Here is a 20,458-nt window from a genome sequence, read left to right on the forward strand (position 1 = left end):
TCCCACTCAGTTGCCCGTAAACAAGAGCCACTATTGTTAATATATAACCACCAAAAGCAGACTTGGGCCTGGGGAAAATAAGCGCTGGACACTCCTAGCAAGGGCAGGTAGTTAAGAAACTTTAGCAACAATGGTAGGAATATACACTATTGTGGGCCCAAGGCCTCCTCTGGACTCCCTCAGCTGCCCTGCCTGATGCCGATTCTGGGGAAACCCCACTAGTTTACCTAGACAGTCCCCGCTCCACTTTGCCAGCCCATTAACTGAAGCCACCAGAGGCTTCACACCTCCAGGTGGATTTATTCAAGCTCCTCTTATTGCCAGGCACGGAAGCTAGGAGGTTCATTCATGTTCTTGCTTAGAAAAAGTATAAGGTACTTTCCTGACAAATCAGAGTAAGGCAAGGATAGAGCAGAGAAGTCAACTTCCTCACTGTCCTGATGGGCTTTTTAAAATATGCGTAATAGAAACTTTGCATTTACTAACAATTAATGAGATATTTATACTCCACAGTAGCTTAGTCTCTTGAATCCATAATCCTTCTTAGCCCCATAGTTTAAAATGAAACGATAATACCTTCAGTTTCACGTGGTCATGTCAACTGACATCAACAGGGATTAAGGACACGCGGACACCGAGCCTGGACGGCTTTTGCTCTCTGGCACCCCCCCACCTACCTTTAAATGCACACCCCACACAGGGCCTCCAGGTGGCAGCACAGTAACGTCTGCACAACAACACGGTCGGCCCTAGGAATGCCAAAATGAACTGGCTTCGCCCTTCAAAAGCTGGCTGCTCAAGTGCCCAAATTCAAAACCCTAACATAAAGCTTTCTGCCCCAGTGCACAGATGCAGAAAGTGATGGGAAGCACCTATAGAAAATACGACGGATTTTGTTTTGAAACACACAAGCCCAAACTCTAAAAGTTGGCTAGGTGGGGGAAAGAGCACCATTTGCTGAAGAAAGGGAGGGTAACGAGAACCCAAGTTTCAATAGACACTTCTGCCTAGATATCAAGAGAGTCGCACACGTTTTTATTTTGTTATTATAAAATATTCCTTTAAAACTGTTTCAGACCGTATGCTCTTGAATTTAGGATTCTGCAATTCTAAAGAATTATGTACCTAGGGTGGTTGATGAAAAGGAATAGCATGCATTTTGTTCAAGATCGTACTAATGCAGAAGGCCACAGCATCTGAGAAAACCCAGCTTGCAGTAACAGAAGCTGGGTCATCATGGTAAATGTGTTCAGATTCCAGCTTCCTGCCACTCTCAAAATTTCACTGTTTGCACACTGTCAGCCTACAGTTTTCCTTATTATCTACTGCATTTTTCTTTTGTTTCGGGTATAATCTAATTAATGCCACTACCACAAACTTTATTAAAAGAGACAAGTGTTTATAAAATTTGTACTTCATCAGTTTAAAAATAGCTTCCAAAGTTATAAAATCTTTATGCAAACATTATTAAAAATATTTGTGACAGTGTATAGATTCAGAATAATAATGTATCTTTAATTAATCTGGGACAATACACAGCTACATCCTAGAGCTTTTAAAGAATTTGGCACTCATTCGACCGGAGTTTAATCAAATTGCTCCAGGAGAGTTTCTGCTAAATGACTAGGATCCTTTTACACTCACTCCACTGTAACACCAATGGCATAGTGCGATCAAACCACACATTGCCATGGCAACCTGCAGCAGATAATGATATCAGTAACTTTTAAAGGCCTATTAATCTTGCCTGCATGGCCCACCCAGAAGGATTATCCCCTCTAAATCCGATTTACCAAACTTAATAAACATGTTCTCTTATTGCCAAACTATAATGGAACAATAAATAATCTCTAATATTCATGTTCACCAGCAACACCGTACCAGCAAACAGGGTTTTCAAACAACAGGGTTAGGCAGCTCTAAGATGACTACCAGTGTTTTGTTAAGAAACAAATTAGCCTAATAGATCTCAACTCTGTGTTAAGTCTTATTGCTCCCTTTTGAAAAATGGGACCACAGAGGCTGCACTTAGGCAAAGCAAAAGCTTACACTGAAAATACAGGACAATCAGTATTCTCCTTTAACTACCCTTTGCTGTGTCATCTGACTCCTCCCAGGAAGGAGGCAAAAAAAAAAAAAAAAAAAAATCATGATCAGAGCCAGCCAGACAACTACTGCTGCTTCATTCTTGGTTCAGGTTCAACTGTCCACAATCAAGTTCACAACTGGGTTAGATTGGCAGGGCATCATCACAAGTACAACTGAAAAACGAGGGTCATGCTCTCAGCTCACGCTGCCTCCCCCACAAAGGCCCAAAGTAGAGTGGTGCAGAGTCTTTGAATGGATCCTTTTCTCTCAACAGACTGAGTTCTGGGAAGGCTGGGTCCAAATTGATTTTGGCCCAACCCTTGAATCCCCAGTGCCAAGCGAATGCCTGTCATATTAAAGGCACTGAATAAATGCTTCTCTCCTCCACCTCAATCTGGTGGCCCAAAATAGCTGACGAGATGTACTGGATCATTAGGCAAGCTCTAGGTCAGGACAGGGAAGGGAAAGTTGTTCACTTTTTTGAAATACTAATTGAAACACTTTGAATACCAGCACTGTTTATCATAACTTCTGAACTGCCAGATTGAGCAGACAGATGAATGCTTTTCCCTTTGCTTCCTCCCACCCCTCTATCTAAGCCCCAAAACCACCCTTTTCTTTCCAGTTTATGCACTGGTGTTTCCCTTCTAACAACTTTGCTTCAATTTATCACTTCAGTGTTTTATCCTAGTGTGTATGTCCAATTCACAAATCCCAGAGAACTAAAATGGCAGAGGGAACAAATTTGAGAAACTCTCCTACTCTTAACTCACAGACTATCTTAATACTGTGCCCTTTTGTTTCAGTATCTCAATTACTCCATTTTTTCCTAAAAGTGGGGATACTAGTAAAAACTACCTTTTGGACTTCCCAGTATAAATATGGATTGGGAGAAAGGATAAGGCAATTATCTATAAAAATATGAGCATAAGCCCCATTAGTCTGTGAGCCCCAACAGTCCATTCAAGTGAACAAGCATTGTTGAGCCACAGGATCAGCCAGGGAGAGGACATCAGGTGAAAGAAGAAATTCCTACCCTAAAGCAACTCCAAATGTATTATTTACAATATAATTTTCATATTTGCACTCTACATCCTTTCAAAAAGATTTTGACATCTTTTACATACTTTAAATTACTTGTGACACTTTTTTGAGCCACAAAAAATAATTAAAAAGCAAAAGAAAACCACTGTTAATGTTTTAGAATATACTTCTTCTCTACATGCATGTTTTTAACAGCTTTAAGGTATAATATCATACTAATTACCCATTTTAAGTGTACAATTCAATTATTTTTGACATATTCAATGTTTTGCAATCATTAGCACAATTTGAGAACATTTTCATTACCCCCAATAAGAAACCCTATATCCATTAGCATTCACTACCCATTTCTCCCTAACTGCCTCCCCCCCAACCCCAAAGGCAACCACCAATCTTCATTCTGTCTTAATGGATTTGTCTGTTCTGGATATTTCATATAAATGGCATCGCACAATATATGGTCTTTTGTATGGGGATTCTCTCACAGAATGTAATATTTTTAAGGTTCGTTCATGTTGTAATCTATCAGTAGTACATTCCTTTTTATTGCCAAATGCCATTCCACCGTATGGATGGACCACATTTTGTATATCCACTCCTGATGGACATTTAGGTTGCTCCCGCCTTTTGGCAGTTACGAATAATGCTGCTATGAACACTAGCATACATGTTATTATGGAGATGGAGGTTTTCATTCTATCTAGGAGTGTCATTACTGGGTCATACAGTAACTATGCTTAATATGTTTTTATAATATCATTTTGGGTTTGTTTTGTTTTGTTTACATCTCCAGTATGCATTTGCCCACTCCCCATAAAGTCTCAAACAGTGAAGAACTTACTCGTGGGGGAGAAAAAAAGATACGCTCAGCCCAAAACTTTGGTTGCAACTATCACATAAGCAGAAGCTCTAAATCATGACATCTCACACTGAGGTCATGATGTAATTTGCCTGATTTATTCAACTGCTTGAATAAAATGAGGCAAGTCATACTTGAAAGCTATAAACAACATTCAATTTTGTCTTGTGAATACTTTTCTGTCCCTCTGACTTCCCACTTAGATTCTATTTCAACTCAGGAAAGAAACTCTTTAGCTATATTTTCAACTTAAGCTTATTTCAAGTGTATTAGACTCCTGATACAATCAGGCTCCATTAATGCTAGTCCTTGCCTCTACCCAGCTGATCTGACCCAGGTGATCTGACCCAGCTGGAACCAGTATCCATAGCCCATCTGAACAGAGTCTGTTACATCTAGGTGAGTTCTGAAGAATCTAAGATTCTTTCCAGCTCAAACTGAGATTCTTCTGATAAACTGGGGAGGCAAGGAGGAGAATTTTTCTTCATGTGTGAGAAAATACTAGTATTATAATAATAAATAAAATGAGCATCATATTAACTTGATATCCTATTTTTATCCTTGGCCCTTTGATGATGAAACTCGCTCTCTCCTGTGGGCAGGAGGAGAAAGTAGATTGGCAAAGTCAGCCTCTCAAGGAAGCACAGAGAAAGCTGAGCTGCTCTGTAAGATGAAATGAACAATTACAAATCACTTCCCAGGGCTGGAAAGTACATTCCCTTAGTATGATCTGTATTGTCTCAAAAATGCCAAAATACTTGACATTCAGGTGAACAACGCTGATCAAGTCCTTGGATGGATACTCCATACTGGGGTTAAGATAAGAACTCTGTGTCCAACTGAGTAACCATCCCCACAGAACAGTCTAATTGCTGTCCTGACATCCCCAACACCTCAAGTCCCAGCCATCCTGGTGTAAATGACCTGTATCTTGACATTGAAACCATATTCAACACTTCTTAAAAAAGCATTCAGTTACAATATTTAATAAATGAAGAATCTTGGAAAGGAAATCTTGCATAGATAAAAGCCCTCTTGTTTTCCCAATAACTCATAGGAGATACTCAAAGAAGGAGAATCCCCCACCCACCCACGCAACTCCCTCTTCACATTTCACTCACCCAGAGCACACAGAGAAGGGCTGCATCCTCATCTAAAGAATGTTCAAACAAAACAATCTGCTCACCTCGTTACTGTGACAGGAAGAGCCTCGTCTTGGTATCCCAACACATGCATGATTACCACTAAATCCAGCCTAGCACATGTTACAACTTGCACTTATAATAAGCTAGCTTTGCTATGATGCTTCCCAATGGCTAAGCATCAAAGGTCAGACACTAGTCCAGGGGCTCCATCTGTATTTTCTCATTTAAGCCTCATTATGAAGTATTAAATGATACACCCAACTCCACCATTTTGCAAAAAAGGAAACACAGCTGAATAACCCGCACGATGTTCAGAAGCCAGGTCATGGCAGAACTGAGGTTTTAGCAGAGTCTGCCTGTAGCTGCTGTGTGTCATCGAGACATGCCTGTGCACGTGGGTCATAAATCTTCCTTGTAAGAACTTTATGAGACAGGTCAGCCATGTGGAAGAAAGCTCATTTCAAGGCAATGATTCCAATTTTGCACTTCACCATCACACAAATGCTGGAGAGAACTCTCCACCAGCAGCCCCAAGACTGCATAGCTAAGTGTGCTGTTACCGAAGGGCGGTGGATAGTCTACAGTGTGAGAGGTAAGAGAATGCACCTGCCTGGCCTTCTGACTGCCTGGGCAAGCTGTCTCACCTCAGACAAGTTACGTGATCTCTCTGTGCTGCCATAAAATTGGGAAAACACACTCCTGACACCCGGAAGTGTCCCTCTCAGTGACCACTGGCAAGTGCACGCCATGAATGTCCCAACTTTGCTCAGCTCACAACTGCATTCCCAGCACCTAGAATGGTGCCTGGCATCCCACAAATACTGGAGGGCAGTTATAGAACAGTAAATTCCTCGAGATCAGGGTTTTTCCCTTTGCTTTTTTGGTTACTGCTATGTCACCAGTGCTTAGAACCCTGCCTGTCAGCAAGTGAGCACTCAAACATTCACTGAATGGGTAAGTCGATGAACCTGCAGGATTCTCAACTGCTTGCCTAGGCTGTGCCTTGTGCCTGGATCCACAGACTCTCCCGCCTTTCTCATGGGGCTCATGAAGAGGAAGCCTCTCTGCCCTGCGGGGAAACTCCCGCTTCAGCCCTGCAGAAAAGGATTCTGCCCCCTGTCTTGTGTGACTACAAGTCATGCTCCAGTCCCAACTCCCCATTTCCTTGTTAATGAAAATGTGGAACATAATTAATGCAGAGAAACCAAAAAAATAAGGGACTATTAACACAGAAGCTGAGACAGCAAATCACATAGGGTTTTGGTTTGGTTTTTAACTACAGAAGAATATAAAACGGAATGGAGTCATGTAATGGTCAGGGGTATTGCGGTGGTTCTGTTTTATGGCCCCAGAGACTCTATCTAGGCAGTTGTCAGCCTCCCAAACAACATCATAAAGTGCATCATAAATGGGTGTTCTGAATATTCGCGATGACCATGAGGAGTTTTACAAACACCTCCCGCGCCCAGCTCCGGTGTGAGCATTACCCATTACCGTACTAATGGATGGCGAGGACCCAGGTGATGGTGAAAAGGAAGGAAAGGTCAGGAGCAGTTGAGATGAGGAAGAGCAGCATCCCCCATGTTCCTTCCCCAGACCACCTTCATGAGATGGCCTAAGAACCATTAAAAGGGGATTCTTGCATGAACCATTTAGAGAACTATTACATAATGTGGCACAGGAGTCATGACTGCAAGACTTAACTAGAAGCTGAAAAACATTAAATGTACTCTCAATTTCCACCAGGAATGGGGGTCTCATAGACTGCATTTTTAACTTATTTGGTCAAAGAATCCTTATTTTTCAAAGCTTCTTCCAAGATTGGGGTTTTGAACAATGCTCTTCAGGAAATCCTAGAATAGCAGGAACAAAGAAGGCAAGGGACAAAAGAGTCGGTTGGTGGATTAATACTAATAATTAGCTTATTCATTTGAGCGAATTAAAAATGAGAAGACTTTTTGGCCATTTCGTTCATTTGGAGTAACTTCCCATCATTCTGGGAGTATGATTACAGTTACGAAACTATGGAAACATAATTGGCTCACAGACAATAATGACACCATTTATCACACTAACGGGGACAGTAAAGCCCATCTCCAGGATAACGCTCTCATCTTTTAATCGATGGCAGCTGCAGATACAAGCTTAGGGCCTCCCACTCCACTCACTGCCCCTGGAGGAACACAAAAACATGATCTCTTAAGAATCTTCTAGTAGGTCACAAAGGGAAAGTTCCCCTTTGGGGTTTAAAGAAGAAGGGGGGAAGCAGACTTTGACATTCAAAATGCTTTGTTTTTCCAGTTGAGTTGCCTAGAGCTTTATGAATGGACAAAAACGGAGCAGTTCCACTTTAGTTGAATACTGCCCTCTGCTGGAACCTGCGAACAGTTTCTAATATGTCCCCCAAGAATATACAAATCAAAGCATTGCCTAGAAGGTCTATACAATACATTACACACTAATGATTTGAAGTTAGAGCACTTGAGTTTTTATCTTTTGCTTACTGCTTGCATGACCACAGGTGTATTACCTTGGCTGCTCCTAGACCCATCAAACTCAACCCATCTAAAATGGGGTACATTTGTTGTCATGATCCTGCTTCCTGTAAGGTCTAACCCAGTTAGGAACACACAAGGACTGGAGGAATCGCCCTTCTCCCTCACCATTGACACCCACCTGACATCTTCCACCTTCAGGGCAGTACCCATCTGTCCCCACCTCTCCACGATCATTACACTGCTGTGGTGCAGACCCTCTTCTGTATTACTTACAGCAGTGCCCCTCCATCCCCCCCACCCCCCACTGAACCCTCCAATGCACTCTCCACATTCTCACAGCGACCTTTCGAAAGTAATAATCTAACCTAATTTGCTTTTGCTTGAAACAGCTCCCAGAGCTGTCAGGGTGGAGTTCCAATTCCTTGCCTTGTGTACAAGCCAGGTCAATATGCCTCCCTCTCAAGCCTGTGTTACTGACAACACACACGTGCCCTCCCCCCACACATACACACGCCCCACACACCCCTAATCAACAGGACTACAAAATGATCTTCATTTCCCTCAATTCATCATGTGATCCAGAACTCTGTATTGCGTACATTTCCTTATCTGGAATTTCTTTCCCTCCATTCGATCACAGCTCCAGGGTCACCTCCTCCAGGAAGCTTTCCCTGACCACTCCACCATCACAAGCCACAGATTTCTCACAGCATTATTTGCATATGACTCCTACTGCACTTATTATAATGTGCTGGGGCAGCTTATTTTTCTGCCCCAACCTCAACTGTCAGCCCCTTAAGGGCAAGAATTTAAACACTTATTCAGACCCTACTTTGCTCTAAATTAGTTTAAAGGTGAATTAGAAGGGAAGAAAATACACAAAATACACAAGTAAAAATCACAAGAAAAAAAGCAAGGACAAATAAGGGTCACACAAAAATGCAGTTAGCAGTACACTACACATTTCCAGGCCAGAAACTTAGCACCAAGTTTTTGTTTTTGTCAACCAGCTACAAGAAAAACACCTTGTAAGTTATAGGTAGAGCAATAAAAGCGAGCCAAATGTTCAGGAGAAGCCAGCATTCCTGACATGAAACCAGAAAGAGGTTCCTCCTACAGGTCTTTAGGAGAAAGCATAAAGAGACCCACGGCCTCCTTAGGCAGGCAGGACCCACTGCCCCCCCAGAGCCTCCAGCACATCATCTACAGAACACACATGAGGGCAACTCCATAGGGGCCCAAGCAGATCCAGCTTGAACAGCAAACCCAGCTGCTGAGCTTAACCCAGGAGTATGTGCAATATGGATGGGACTCACAGACTTCCAACAACTTGCTACAAACCTTCCTTATCCAAGACTACTTTTTAACAAACATGGGGGCCAAGAGTTTAAGATTTTACTACCTGACAAGTAAGTGAAATGCAACTCAGTCTATGTTGCCAAATATAAGCAGAATCAAAACTATTCACCAGCAGTCAACTTTGGTGGCTTCGGGGCAAGGGTCTTGTCCTATCTTTTCTCCCTAACCCCAGCATCCAGCATGGTGGTTCTCAGCCCTATCAGACTATTGTCCCTTTACATGTAACAGATGTTTTGTAATGACCCTCCACTCTCCTGAAATTGGATAATGTAACCATGCTTTATTATGTATAACCTTATCCTCATGCATAATTTCAAAAAATAAAAAATATTCTAAAATATAAAGGAAAAGGAAAGAATTGATAATCAGATAATATGTACTTCAATACATAAATTGTTTGCCCTAACTACCTTACAAGACATAATGACGAAGTCAGATTCCTACAACTACTAAGATTTGGGATAAAAATGAAAAACAAAACATGAAATCAGAATCTGTTCAAGAAGTCAGGACTATTTAAGAAAAAAGGTAAGAATGCTCCCCAGAATCAAAACTCGTGTCGATCACGAAGACTTGCTAACAGATCGACTTATTTGTATATGGAAAAAGGGAAAAAAACCTGAAATGAAATGAAGTAGAAGCATGTATGCCCAGATAAACTGCCACATTGGAGAAAATAAAGAAGAGTACAGGATTCCTGCAGGTGCATTATTTTTTTAAAGATTTTTTTAAATTTACTTATTTGGCAGAGAGAGAGAGCACAAGCAGGGGGAGTGGCAGGCAGAGGGAGAAGCAGGCTGCCTGCTGAGCAGGGAGCCTGATGCAGGACTCAATCCCAGGACCCTGAGATCATGCCCTGAGCCGAAGGCAGATGCTTAACTGACTGAGCCACCCAGGCATCCCTCAATAATGCATTATTAAGAATATACCTCTTGCTGTGGACTCCCACAAGTAGATACGTAGGACTGTCAACAGCTGTGCGGGACAACCTGGATTGGGTATGACTGTCTGCACCCTGATGAACATCCAGCATCCCCTGCCTTCAGCCCTGCATGCCAGTGGTCATCTCCATCCCCTTTAAGACTGACTAGCCCAGGGCAGAGCAGGGCTCCACAAAGGTGGAACAAGCTGAGGGACCAGGGACTGATGAAGGACAGCCTAGAAGGAACACACTGAACTTGAACATGAGGAGAATACACTGAATCAGGAGAGTACCCTTAAGATCAGGATGGTGGCAGAAGCTGGCCCAGGGCCTAGCCAAGAGCACTCCGTAAATGCTAATTGAATAAAAAGTGAAAGCGGATTACATTGTTTGACACTGTCAGAGGAACCAGCGTCCTTGTGTCCCACAACCCTGATCCTGTCTGTGAGGCCCTTGGTCCCTGTCGTGCTTCACTACCCACTTCAACCACCAGTTAACTTGTTAGTCCTGAGCACTTTCTGGGTTGCTCAGTGTGGGGAAGGAGCTTGGGTACCTTCTTCAGTTTCTGCAGCACTGGATGGCATGTCTTGTCTTTCCTCTGGCCTGGCTTCTTGATCTTCAAGAACCTAAGAAAGAAAAAAAAAAATCAATGAAAACAATCGGAGGCTTCAGATATGCGACAAGGAGATGGAAATCACAAACATGGGTCTGGGAGCTGGGACAGGCCAGACAGTCTGGAGGGGTCTGGAAAGACAGGGTGGGTAAAGCTGCTTGGAGTACACTCAGGCAGCACCCCAGGAAGAGGAGGACAGACACTGGGGGAACCAAGAGGCATGGGTTGCAAACGTCCCCGCCATGAATCTTCTACTACTTTCCCACATCACAACCAGAAGATCCTCAGGAACATAATGCATGAACCAAAAAGGGACAGAAGAACAGAAAATCTTGAAACTGTAAACAGGAGTCACTGTTTCTGCAGATGCCCATCCTGAGAAACCCCTCCCCATGCCAAAGAACACAGGGTCCGGGGGGCAGGATCCCCAGCACAAGGAAGACCCAGGATGTGCACGGGCCTTGCTCTGCAAGCCAGCGTATGCTGGGGCAGGCTGCCCTGGCTGAGAGCAAGCTGGGGGCCTCAGAGAAAAAGTGCCCTCCTGGAGCTCTCTGCATTTTCTTTTCAAATGGTTACTGCCCGGCCGGTGAGCGATGAAGAGCCACAGAATTATATATTGATGTGCCAAACAGTGAAACAGCCCAAGACTGCATCCGCACATGTTCCCAAACAAACACATGGGCATGCTTGGGCAGGCAGCCCAGCAAATGGCCCAGACCCCTGAACCCTCATGGGCATGTTATTAATTAAACTCAGTGTATCAAGCGCCTTGCTCTTGACCATTTCAGAACAACATCCTGAGGCCAGATAACAACAGCAACAAAAAAACATGAAAATATACACAGTTAACCAAACCACAGAGGGGCAGGAAACAAGAAGTGCCCACTCACCTACCCTCCGTAGCTGTTAACTCCCACCCGCCTTACCCTCAAGAGGCAGTATTGTCTCTTCGAGGACCCATCATGGAATTACAGGGTAGAACAGACCAGGTACGTCCTGGGAGGCACTAAGGAGATGGGAGCCTGAGTGCCTAGGGTCCTAAGAGGTCTCACCACGCAGGCTCAAGGCCCACGTGATTACCTGGGGTCAGCAGTAACCCTGACACCCTAGTCTTTTGGGGAGGGTAACTGCCCAGGCTACCTGAAAAGGGCATCAGGGAATGCTGCTTCCTGATTACAAAACAAAAATGAAATAGGAAAATACTTTTTTTTTTGTAAATGGGGTGTGTTAAAACAATTTTTATTCTTTTTTCTTTAAGATTTTATTTATTTGACAGAGAAAGAGCGAGAGAGGGAACACAAGCAGGGGGGAGTGGGAGAGAAAGAGGGAGAAGCAGGCTTCTCGCTGAGCAGGGAGCCCCATGCAGGGCTCGATCCCAGGACGCTGGGATCATGACCTGAGCTGAAGGCAGACGCTTAACCGACTGAGCCACCCAGGCACCCCAAAACAATTTTTATTCTTTTGAGTAAATTTGGATGCAATTGTAGGACACTTAAATTTCCTAGTTGCCTTATTAATTTTAGCCAAGTTCTAGAACTAAATTCTCAACATTCTGATTAACAGGAAAACGTGTTATGAGAAGAGAACTAAAACAAGATTGAAAAATGTAGCTAAGGGGATGTCTGGATGGCTCAGTTGGTTAAGCGGCTGCCTTCGGCTCAGGTCATGATCCTGGGGTCCTGGGATCAAGTCCCGCATCGGTTCCTTGCTCAGCAGGGAGTCTGCTTCTCCCTCTGTCAGCTCTGCCAGCTGCTCCCCCTGCTTGTGCTCTCCCTCTGACAAATAAATAAATAAAATCTTAAAAAAAAAAAAAAAAAAAGGTGCTATCCTCCAAAACACAGTTCCCAAAATAATGAGTTTGCAGTCTGTACTCTCAAGGAGTATGAGTTATTATACACCAGAATGAAGAGACACACACACCTTGAGGAGAAAGGCTCTGTCCCAAAAGTATTTCCTGAAGAGTTTAATATCTGCCTCCAACAAATGCTCGGCTATGTGGTTCAGCGTCAGGGTCAGTGTCTCTGATGAATGAATATACTTCAGGAAAGCTTGTTCGCTGAGCTGCACTCGGGAGAAGCCTGGAGAATGTCTGCCCTGGAAACTGAAATGTCACAAATCAAAACCACTGGCAGTTTCCAAGACATCAACCCCAAGATCCCACTACCCTCACTGCCCCCATTATTACCAATCCAACTGGCAAAACGATCCATGAAAGCCATGTACTGACAATAAGTATGTAAGATCATGTAAACAGATGCTAATAAAGCCACCTTCTTCTACCTAGACAAGATGCCAATTGAGAAGCTATTCACATACACTACATACTTTACTGTCATTTGTAGAACTAATGAAACTACTGACTTTTAAACATAGTATTTTACCTCAATATTTCATTCTCTTTTTAATTCAAAAAGATGCCTCTTGCTTTAACGGGGTCACATGTGGTAGAACAAATTAGCTGGCAGCCAACAGCTTATTAGGTGATTACAGTGGAAAACAGATATGATCTCCAGGGAGCACAGTGAGGTTTGGATGTTACAAACAAGTGGGATATTCATAGCACACTGGTCCACTGTTGTAAATCATTTTGTCATGCAAATTAAAACATGCATACATTTGATCTTGTTGTATTCTTGAAAACATCCAAAAACAAAGAAACAACATCCCCAAACTAAATTCTTGAAAATAAACTTACTTTCTGTTCTGTTTTGGCCAACAACAGTTGCACATTTATTAGCTATACGTAGGCTTCACAGTTAGTATAATATTCTGGATGGCTCCCAAGGTCATGCAATTGCAACAGTGAAGGAGCATCAGGAGGAAAATGCTAGTGCTTCCAGAGAGCAGCCCACCTCAGCATGTTGTCACATCCCCACGATTGCTTCCAGATTCTTCACTTCACAGTGCTAGCTCTATGGCTCTTTCCTCTTCTTACATGACCCCATTTAATTAATGAATATACACTTCACAAATATATAACATACTTTTAATCAAATAAATGCTATCTCCATCGATTGGAACAATAAAGAGAGATCCTTGTACTCTTAAGATTCGGGGCATCTCCCCACACTCCTGATATTAATTACTAGAATCTTCTGGAAAACAACTCCCCATGCTAACATGCCACTGAAGTAAACGGACTCTGAGCCTGAGCCAAAAGATTGTTATTAATTTAGAAAATGGAAGCTTCACCACATACTCAGAATTTAGCTGACAGTCTACTTCTAATACCATTCATGAATAGATCTGTTAGATTGCAAACTTTTAAGGAACATATTATCATCTTCCAGTCCTAGTAGAAAGGTACTAAGGTACTACGCTTAGTACTAAGGTACTAAGCTACCCAAGATGAAGTCAGCCAGGACTCTGATCTAACAATGAACCATCCACAATGACTACATCAGTGAGTAACGCCGGCCTTGACGTTTTGGGCAAAGCAAGTGGGGTCATGTTAGAGCCAAGAAAAAGACAATTCCTTTTGATGGGCTTTTCCCTTGGTTGGTGGTCATGTGACCAAAGTAGAAGAAAAACAGAAAGTTCTAACTTCTACTCCAATATCCATTTATGTACCATAAAACCATAAATTAATTACATTGAGTTTCATGAGTCAAACAAGAAAAACCAGTCCATCAAGACACACCATATAATAATACTCTGATGATATTTAATATTTATGTAGTACTTTGTAATTTTCAAGGTACTTTCCCATTTATTTTTAACACCTGTTAAGTCAAGGAAATCACTATATATGAATCTCCTTTTCATAAGAATGACCAATCTGAACGATTCTAAGTAATAAACCACACATTCCTCATTCATTAAAAATGCTGATAATCATCATGAACATAGCAAACTTCACAGTTCCCTTACTTTATTATTTCCTTTACATTATTTCACTAGATCCTAATAACCACACCGTATCTTAGGGTTTGTCTGTTATTGATTCAACAAAAATTTATATTCTTTCAATGAGTGTTATAGGCTGAAACTGTACTAGAAATATTGCAGTAGGTAAACAAATAATTTCAGCCCTCAAGTGATACAGGATGGAGACCTAGGTAACAAATGATGACTATATTTAAAATGATAAATTATGATTGATATTGTGAATTAGTAATTTTAATCACCATATTGTAAATTAATTATAATCATTAAGGACCCTGACATGGATGGCTTTCTGAAGCACTTATTTAAGGTGGCACCTGAAATATAAGTAGGGGTTAGGCTAGTATTTCCCAACTTTTTTCTTCCCGACAGTCCCCTACGAAGCCCTTCAAGACATTTTTTCCCTAACTCCCGCTCCATGAAATGTTGATACCAAATATATCTGTATAATCTGTTCACGTACCCTGCACTTTATACATGAAAACTAATGGTAAAACAGAAACCAACATTAACCTGTGGCCTGGTTATTTCAATTCTTCCACAGTACTTGGAACACTTTATATAGGAACAGATCAAGAGAGAATCAATCTATCAAGTAGCCAAACTCACTTTGTGATGTCTTCAACCAGCTTGGAGTGACCGGCTTGTAAAGCTAATTCTAATGGTGTGGCACCTTCTTTGTTGGGTAAAGACAAAGCCTGAACTCCCCCAGGGAGGCACAACAGGAAATGAGAGAGCTTAGGTAAGCCCCATCTCATAGCCAGGTGTAGAAGAGACTCTCTGCATAAAGAAACTGAAAATAAAAACAAACTGTATTAGTTCCTTCATTTACAAACTTTGTCTTATATGTTTTATCTATAATACCATAGATTTAGACACAATAAGAATGTCAGAACTGGAAGGAACCATCAAAAGCATCTAATCCAAATACCTTATTTTAAGTAGGTGTTTAACGTGGGGTTTGAACTCACAGCCCCGAGATCAAGACCTGAACTGAGTGAGATCAAGAGACGGACACTCAAGTGATGGAGCCACCCAGGCACCCCCATTTTACTGCTGTGGACAGGCTGAGTGATGTGTACAAATGTAGGTAGCCAGGAGGTGCTGGAGCCGGGTCCGCCCATCGCTGGTACAGTGCTCTTTCTACTCACTACAGCACACATTCACATCGCCTTTCACTTGTGCAGTAAAGTCAGCCTGGAAAAACAAGCGCTAGGAGCACACCACCCTTCAGAAACGCATCCAGCTGCCCTTGAAGGACATGCTGCTACTTCAGGAGGGCAATCTCTTGGAGGCCACAACCGTAAGCAAGTCCCTGTTTCCCCTCTTTAGCTGCAGAGGTGCTCCTCCCCTGATGAGAAGCTAGGGCAAAAATGGGTTTCCGGGTGCCTGGGTGGATCTGTTGGTTAAGCAACTGCCTTCGGCTCAGGTCATGATCCTGGAATCCCGGGATCGAGTCCCGCATCAGGATCCCTGCTCAGTAGGGAGTCTGCTTCTCCCTCTGACCCTCCCCACCTCATGTGCTCTTTCTCTCTCTCATTCTCTCTCTCTCAAATAAATAAATAAAATCTAAAAAAAAAAAAAAAAACCAATTATTTAAAAAAAAAAAAAAAGAAATGGGTTTCCCATGTCCAGAAAACTTGAGACCATGGTCATTCTCCAACTTCATGGAGGTGCTCTAGTGCATCTATTAGATTCCTGGGATTATTTCAGGGCTGGCAAACCCCCTTAGTGCTTTGCTTCAACAGCTCAGCCTGGGCCTCTTCACATGGCCCTTGGTTAATCTGTGTATCTGAGTTTTCACAGTGGTGTTTGCAACTTTTACATTATGGAGTATATCACTGTAGAGGCTGAGGGGTTTTTTTATTCTCAACACCTAACATAATATCTGACAAACTGAAGTCATCCAGTATTTGTGGAGTTGAATGGCAACTGTTAAAATATCCACTATTTGTGTATGTTCAAATTGCCTTATTTGCACATAGTTTGTACAACTGTATTTCTACTGTAATACTCAGTGCCTGGGACACAGCTGGCTCATGATAAATATTACACTGGAAATATGGAAAAGAATAAATTTGTTTACATTTTAAAAAAGGTGGGCCCATGAACTCCCTAGACATCAAGACGTACCTTAAAACAAATCTTATCTTCACAAACTAAACCTGAAAATCCTAACACTCAAGATCTGCTGGAATGCATGCAGTGAGAATGTGAATTGCATATACCCTCAAGTTAAATAATGTTATTGGCTGCAGCTGTAATGGGAAAGCTGTCTAGAGTACACGGCATTGCACTGTAGGAAAAGCCAGAGGGGAGAGACCCCTTCCGTCTTCTACCCCAATATAGTGCCCGGCACATGTATGTGTCTAAAAATACCTCCATATTGAATGAATGAATGAATGAATATATGACTAAGGGGGCTCTTCCCCTGATGAGTACCCATGAAAGTGAGCTTTAGGGATATGACTGCAGCTGCTATTTGGAGCATCTATCATTCTTAGTTCCATCTCTGAAACCTCGACTAAAATCTGTGAACAAAAGCTGCTTACTCTCTCAGAGTTTGGACACTGAGGACAAGAACTAACTACTTCTCCACACAGTTGGCAGTCTGCATTAACTTTACTTTTCCACTGTCTTCATTAACATAATTTCACTACTCCAGGAGACTCTACCCAGGGCAAATGATAGTCTGTTCATCATTCCTTCAAGACCCATCAATTCTTCTGTAAAAAGCATCCTTTTAAGCCCTAAAACCAATCTTTATTATACCATGATCCTTATCCAATCCTAATCCAACTCCCTGCATTACGCATGACCCATCCTCTGCATTAGAAGACCATCATTAAACCAACCTTCAGTTTTTCAGTAAATTCCAACCTTGCCCTCTCTGGGAAGAGGCTGCTGAGGCTCCACAGAGGCGGTCTCCCTTACTGGGCTAGGCAGTTAGCTCAGCTTTGTCTCACCAGCAGACTGTGGGGATGCTATTTGGGGAGACAGCATCCAACAACACTCTAATTTGAAACAATCAGAAGGAAATACTCCACTGCACAAATGCAGAAGAAAATTGCTTAGCTTACATTTTTAGTGGTTTATACTATTTTTTTTTATCCAGATCAAGAACGTGAAGTCTTATATTTCAAATATGTAAATAAGCCCTCTCAGTGAAATACCAACTTCACTGTGCATTTGCTCCATCACCTGTCTGTGTGACACAGCACAGACCCCCTGCACCCCCATCACATGACATCTGAAATGCCAAAACATCTAAAGACAAAGCAGTGCACACCTGCCAGATATCTGTTTAATATACCTGATATCTTCAAAAGGCTATTGAAGAACTTATCTTTATTTTACCCTTTAAGTTTTTGACCTTTAAACTCATTTTATTAGAAGGTAGGGTTTTCATTCTTAACAGATTCCCAACAAGGCATGTTTGAGAACATTTCCATTTTTTTTTCCTTCTTAAATATTAACAAGGAAGGGACTGGTTAGGATCAGGTAACAAAACAAACACAAATGCACAAGTACGCTCCTCAACATGTATGTCAGCATGAGATCATAACCAGCCACCCTCGAATGGAATTTCAAAGTCATAGATCCCAATCTCAATCTGGTAAGAAATACTGCATGGTTATATGGGATACAATTCTCTTCCAAGACGAAGACCAAAAGGGAACAGCTAAACATATTGCATTCCCTTTTGAAAGAAAACCATTCGTCAAGGCAAGTAGAGCATCAACAATTTAAATGGAATGCCTTACACTGCTTTGGGCAGTGCCCCAAATACCCTTGACTTTGGGTAGGAGTTCACTCTATTCAACCTGGTTGACTGTGTGGGGGGCAGAAGTTGCTTCCTCCTCTGGAACATTTTCCAGGCCTGTTCTGCTAGTCCAGCTCCCCATTCCCTCCTTGGGCTCCAATCTCACATCTAGTTCACAGGAGAGCACAGCAAACTTGCGAGAAACAACGGCTCACTGCGGAAACTGTCCCTCTGCCTCCCTCCGTCCCAACCTACCCACCTCCTGGGAAGGTGGGAAGGCAAGCGGAGAAAGGATCCTCTGATGTGTGAAGGAAACAAATAAGATGCTGACCAAGATGTTTTGAGAGAGAGCCTTCTCACTCAGTATGAAAGTTCAGAGCCCAGAATCAGGCAAACAGCCTGAAATAGGAAACACCATGACATATATAAATAATTCTGCTTGTTATAGAGTTTCAGATTCTTAACAGCAGTCAGGAAAACAAGCTGTGAAAAGGGGTTATACAATCTGGCAGAAGTGGGGGGCGGTGTTTAAAATGTATTTTTAACCAAATAAATATGTCTCTTCCTGTGTGGCTAATGCCAGGAGTTATGTGAACTAATGTTACTAAAACAGAATTACTTGTAATTGTTCTAATGGCTAACCTTAGAAGGTATGACCTGTCACATCCCAGGAGCAAAATCACCCAGACATGAAGAGGAAGTGAGTAGACTGTGCCAATCAATCAGCATTTCCCATCATGGCACAGAGGGAGGCTCATCGGACCCAGACAGGGAAGGAGGCTCAAAGCCCATGCCTCTCATTCTGCCACACCTCAGTTTCTGTCCCTGGAAAATAAGGCAGTCACATCAAAGACCCAAGGTCCTGAGAGTATTCATCCCAGCCCTGACTTACTGAGGATCAAGGATCCATGAAATACAGCGCACACCAAGGGACCTCCCATAGTGTTCGAGCACAGGACCCGAAACAGCTGGTGCGGCTGTTGCTAAAGGAAAGTGATTTTATATACTGTTCAGTTCAAATTCAGGATCATCATAGCTTCACAAGGTCTGGAGATAGCAGGAGATTGAAAAATAAATTATCAAGCCCTCAGGAACTCACAGTCACTGATACAGGAAATGTAAATCAGCATAACCACTTTGGAAAATACATTGCCATCATCGAATAAATTTGAAAAAACTGAAGTCTTCACTGATTGAGCATTTCCACTCCTACATAGAAACCCTAGTGAGCACTATGCTTTGTATGCTGCAGCAAGCACACATAAAAATGTAAAATTGTCCAAAAACAGAAGTGATCTCAACATCAACCAACAATAGAATAAACTGCAGTATAATCACCTCGTATCCTAACAACAATAAAAATTACAGACTTGGGGTGCCTGGGTGGCTCAGTCATTAAGCGTCTGCTTCGGCTCAGGTCATGATCCCAGGGTCCTGGGATCGAGCCCCGCATCGGGCTCCCTGCTCCGCAGGAAGCCTGCTTCTCCTCTCCCACTCCCCCTGCTTGTGTTCCCTCTCTTGCTGTGTCTATCTCTGTCAAATAAGTAAATAAAATCTTTTTTAAAAAATTACAGACTAATATAGTAAAAAACTAAGAAATATAATGTTGCAGAAAAGTCACAAAAGAGTACACGAATATTTCAATTAATACGAAATTTTACAAAGTGAACAACTAAGGCATACTATTTAAGAATACATAGGTAGTAGAACTTTAAGGAAAAGCAAGGAAACGGTTACTCTACAAGTCGGCATCATTTCTCTGGGACAAAGAAGAAACCATGAATGGAGGAGACTGTAGCTACTTCTGGGGTCCAATGGTGCCTATCCTATATGTCTCCCCCCCAACACACACAGGAAGCTGTGTTTAAGGCTCTCCCCAGGACAATTATAACAAAATTTCCAGGGGTGGGACCGAAGCCTTATTTTTTTCTGAAGATTCCCAAGTGATTCTAATACAACGCCAGGGCTAAGATCTGCTACTTTCTCTAAGTAAGTGGTTAACAAAATACCTATCGATGCTTCCTTTTTATACCACTGTCTTTCCTATCATCTCTTAAGATCTATTAGCTAAAAATTTCACCAATGAATAATAACAAAAAAAGTTTGACTTTCACAAGTTATTTTTAATATACAATACTTGCTCCCAAACCAAGATATATCCTTAAACACTGTAAGCAAATTATTAAAGATAAATGTGATAGGGACAATAATCTAGAAGCAAATGCTTTTAAATGCAGTTTAATTCAGGAGTACTTCTACTTTGTAGGATTTACTAATGGTTC

General features: G+C 42.1%; 1 protein-coding gene across 12 annotated transcripts in view; it reads right to left on the reverse strand.

Moving 5' to 3' along the window:
• Nucleotides 1-20,458, reverse strand: part of ARHGEF28 (Rho guanine nucleotide exchange factor 28) — a 306,584-nt gene that overhangs the window by 134,074 nt on the left and 152,052 nt on the right. For all 12 annotated transcript variants that reach the window (XR_013445747.1, XR_013445748.1, XM_036080795.2 and 9 more), the window contains 3 exons: nt 15,023-15,206; nt 12,449-12,629; nt 10,469-10,541 (listed from right to left, as the gene is read on the reverse strand). Coding sequence is in view for 10 of the 12 variants with exons in the window: in XM_036080795.2 (XP_035936688.1) it covers nt 10,469-10,541; nt 12,449-12,629; nt 15,023-15,206 (438 nt within the window). In the remaining 2 variants the exon portion in view is untranslated. The remainder of the gene's footprint in view (nt 1-10,468; nt 10,542-12,448; nt 12,630-15,022; nt 15,207-20,458) is intronic.

Source organism: Halichoerus grypus, chromosome 2, assembly GCF_964656455.1.
Source record: "Halichoerus grypus chromosome 2, mHalGry1.hap1.1, whole genome shotgun sequence".
In the NCBI taxonomy this organism is placed as follows: domain Eukaryota; kingdom Metazoa; phylum Chordata; class Mammalia; order Carnivora; family Phocidae; genus Halichoerus; species Halichoerus grypus.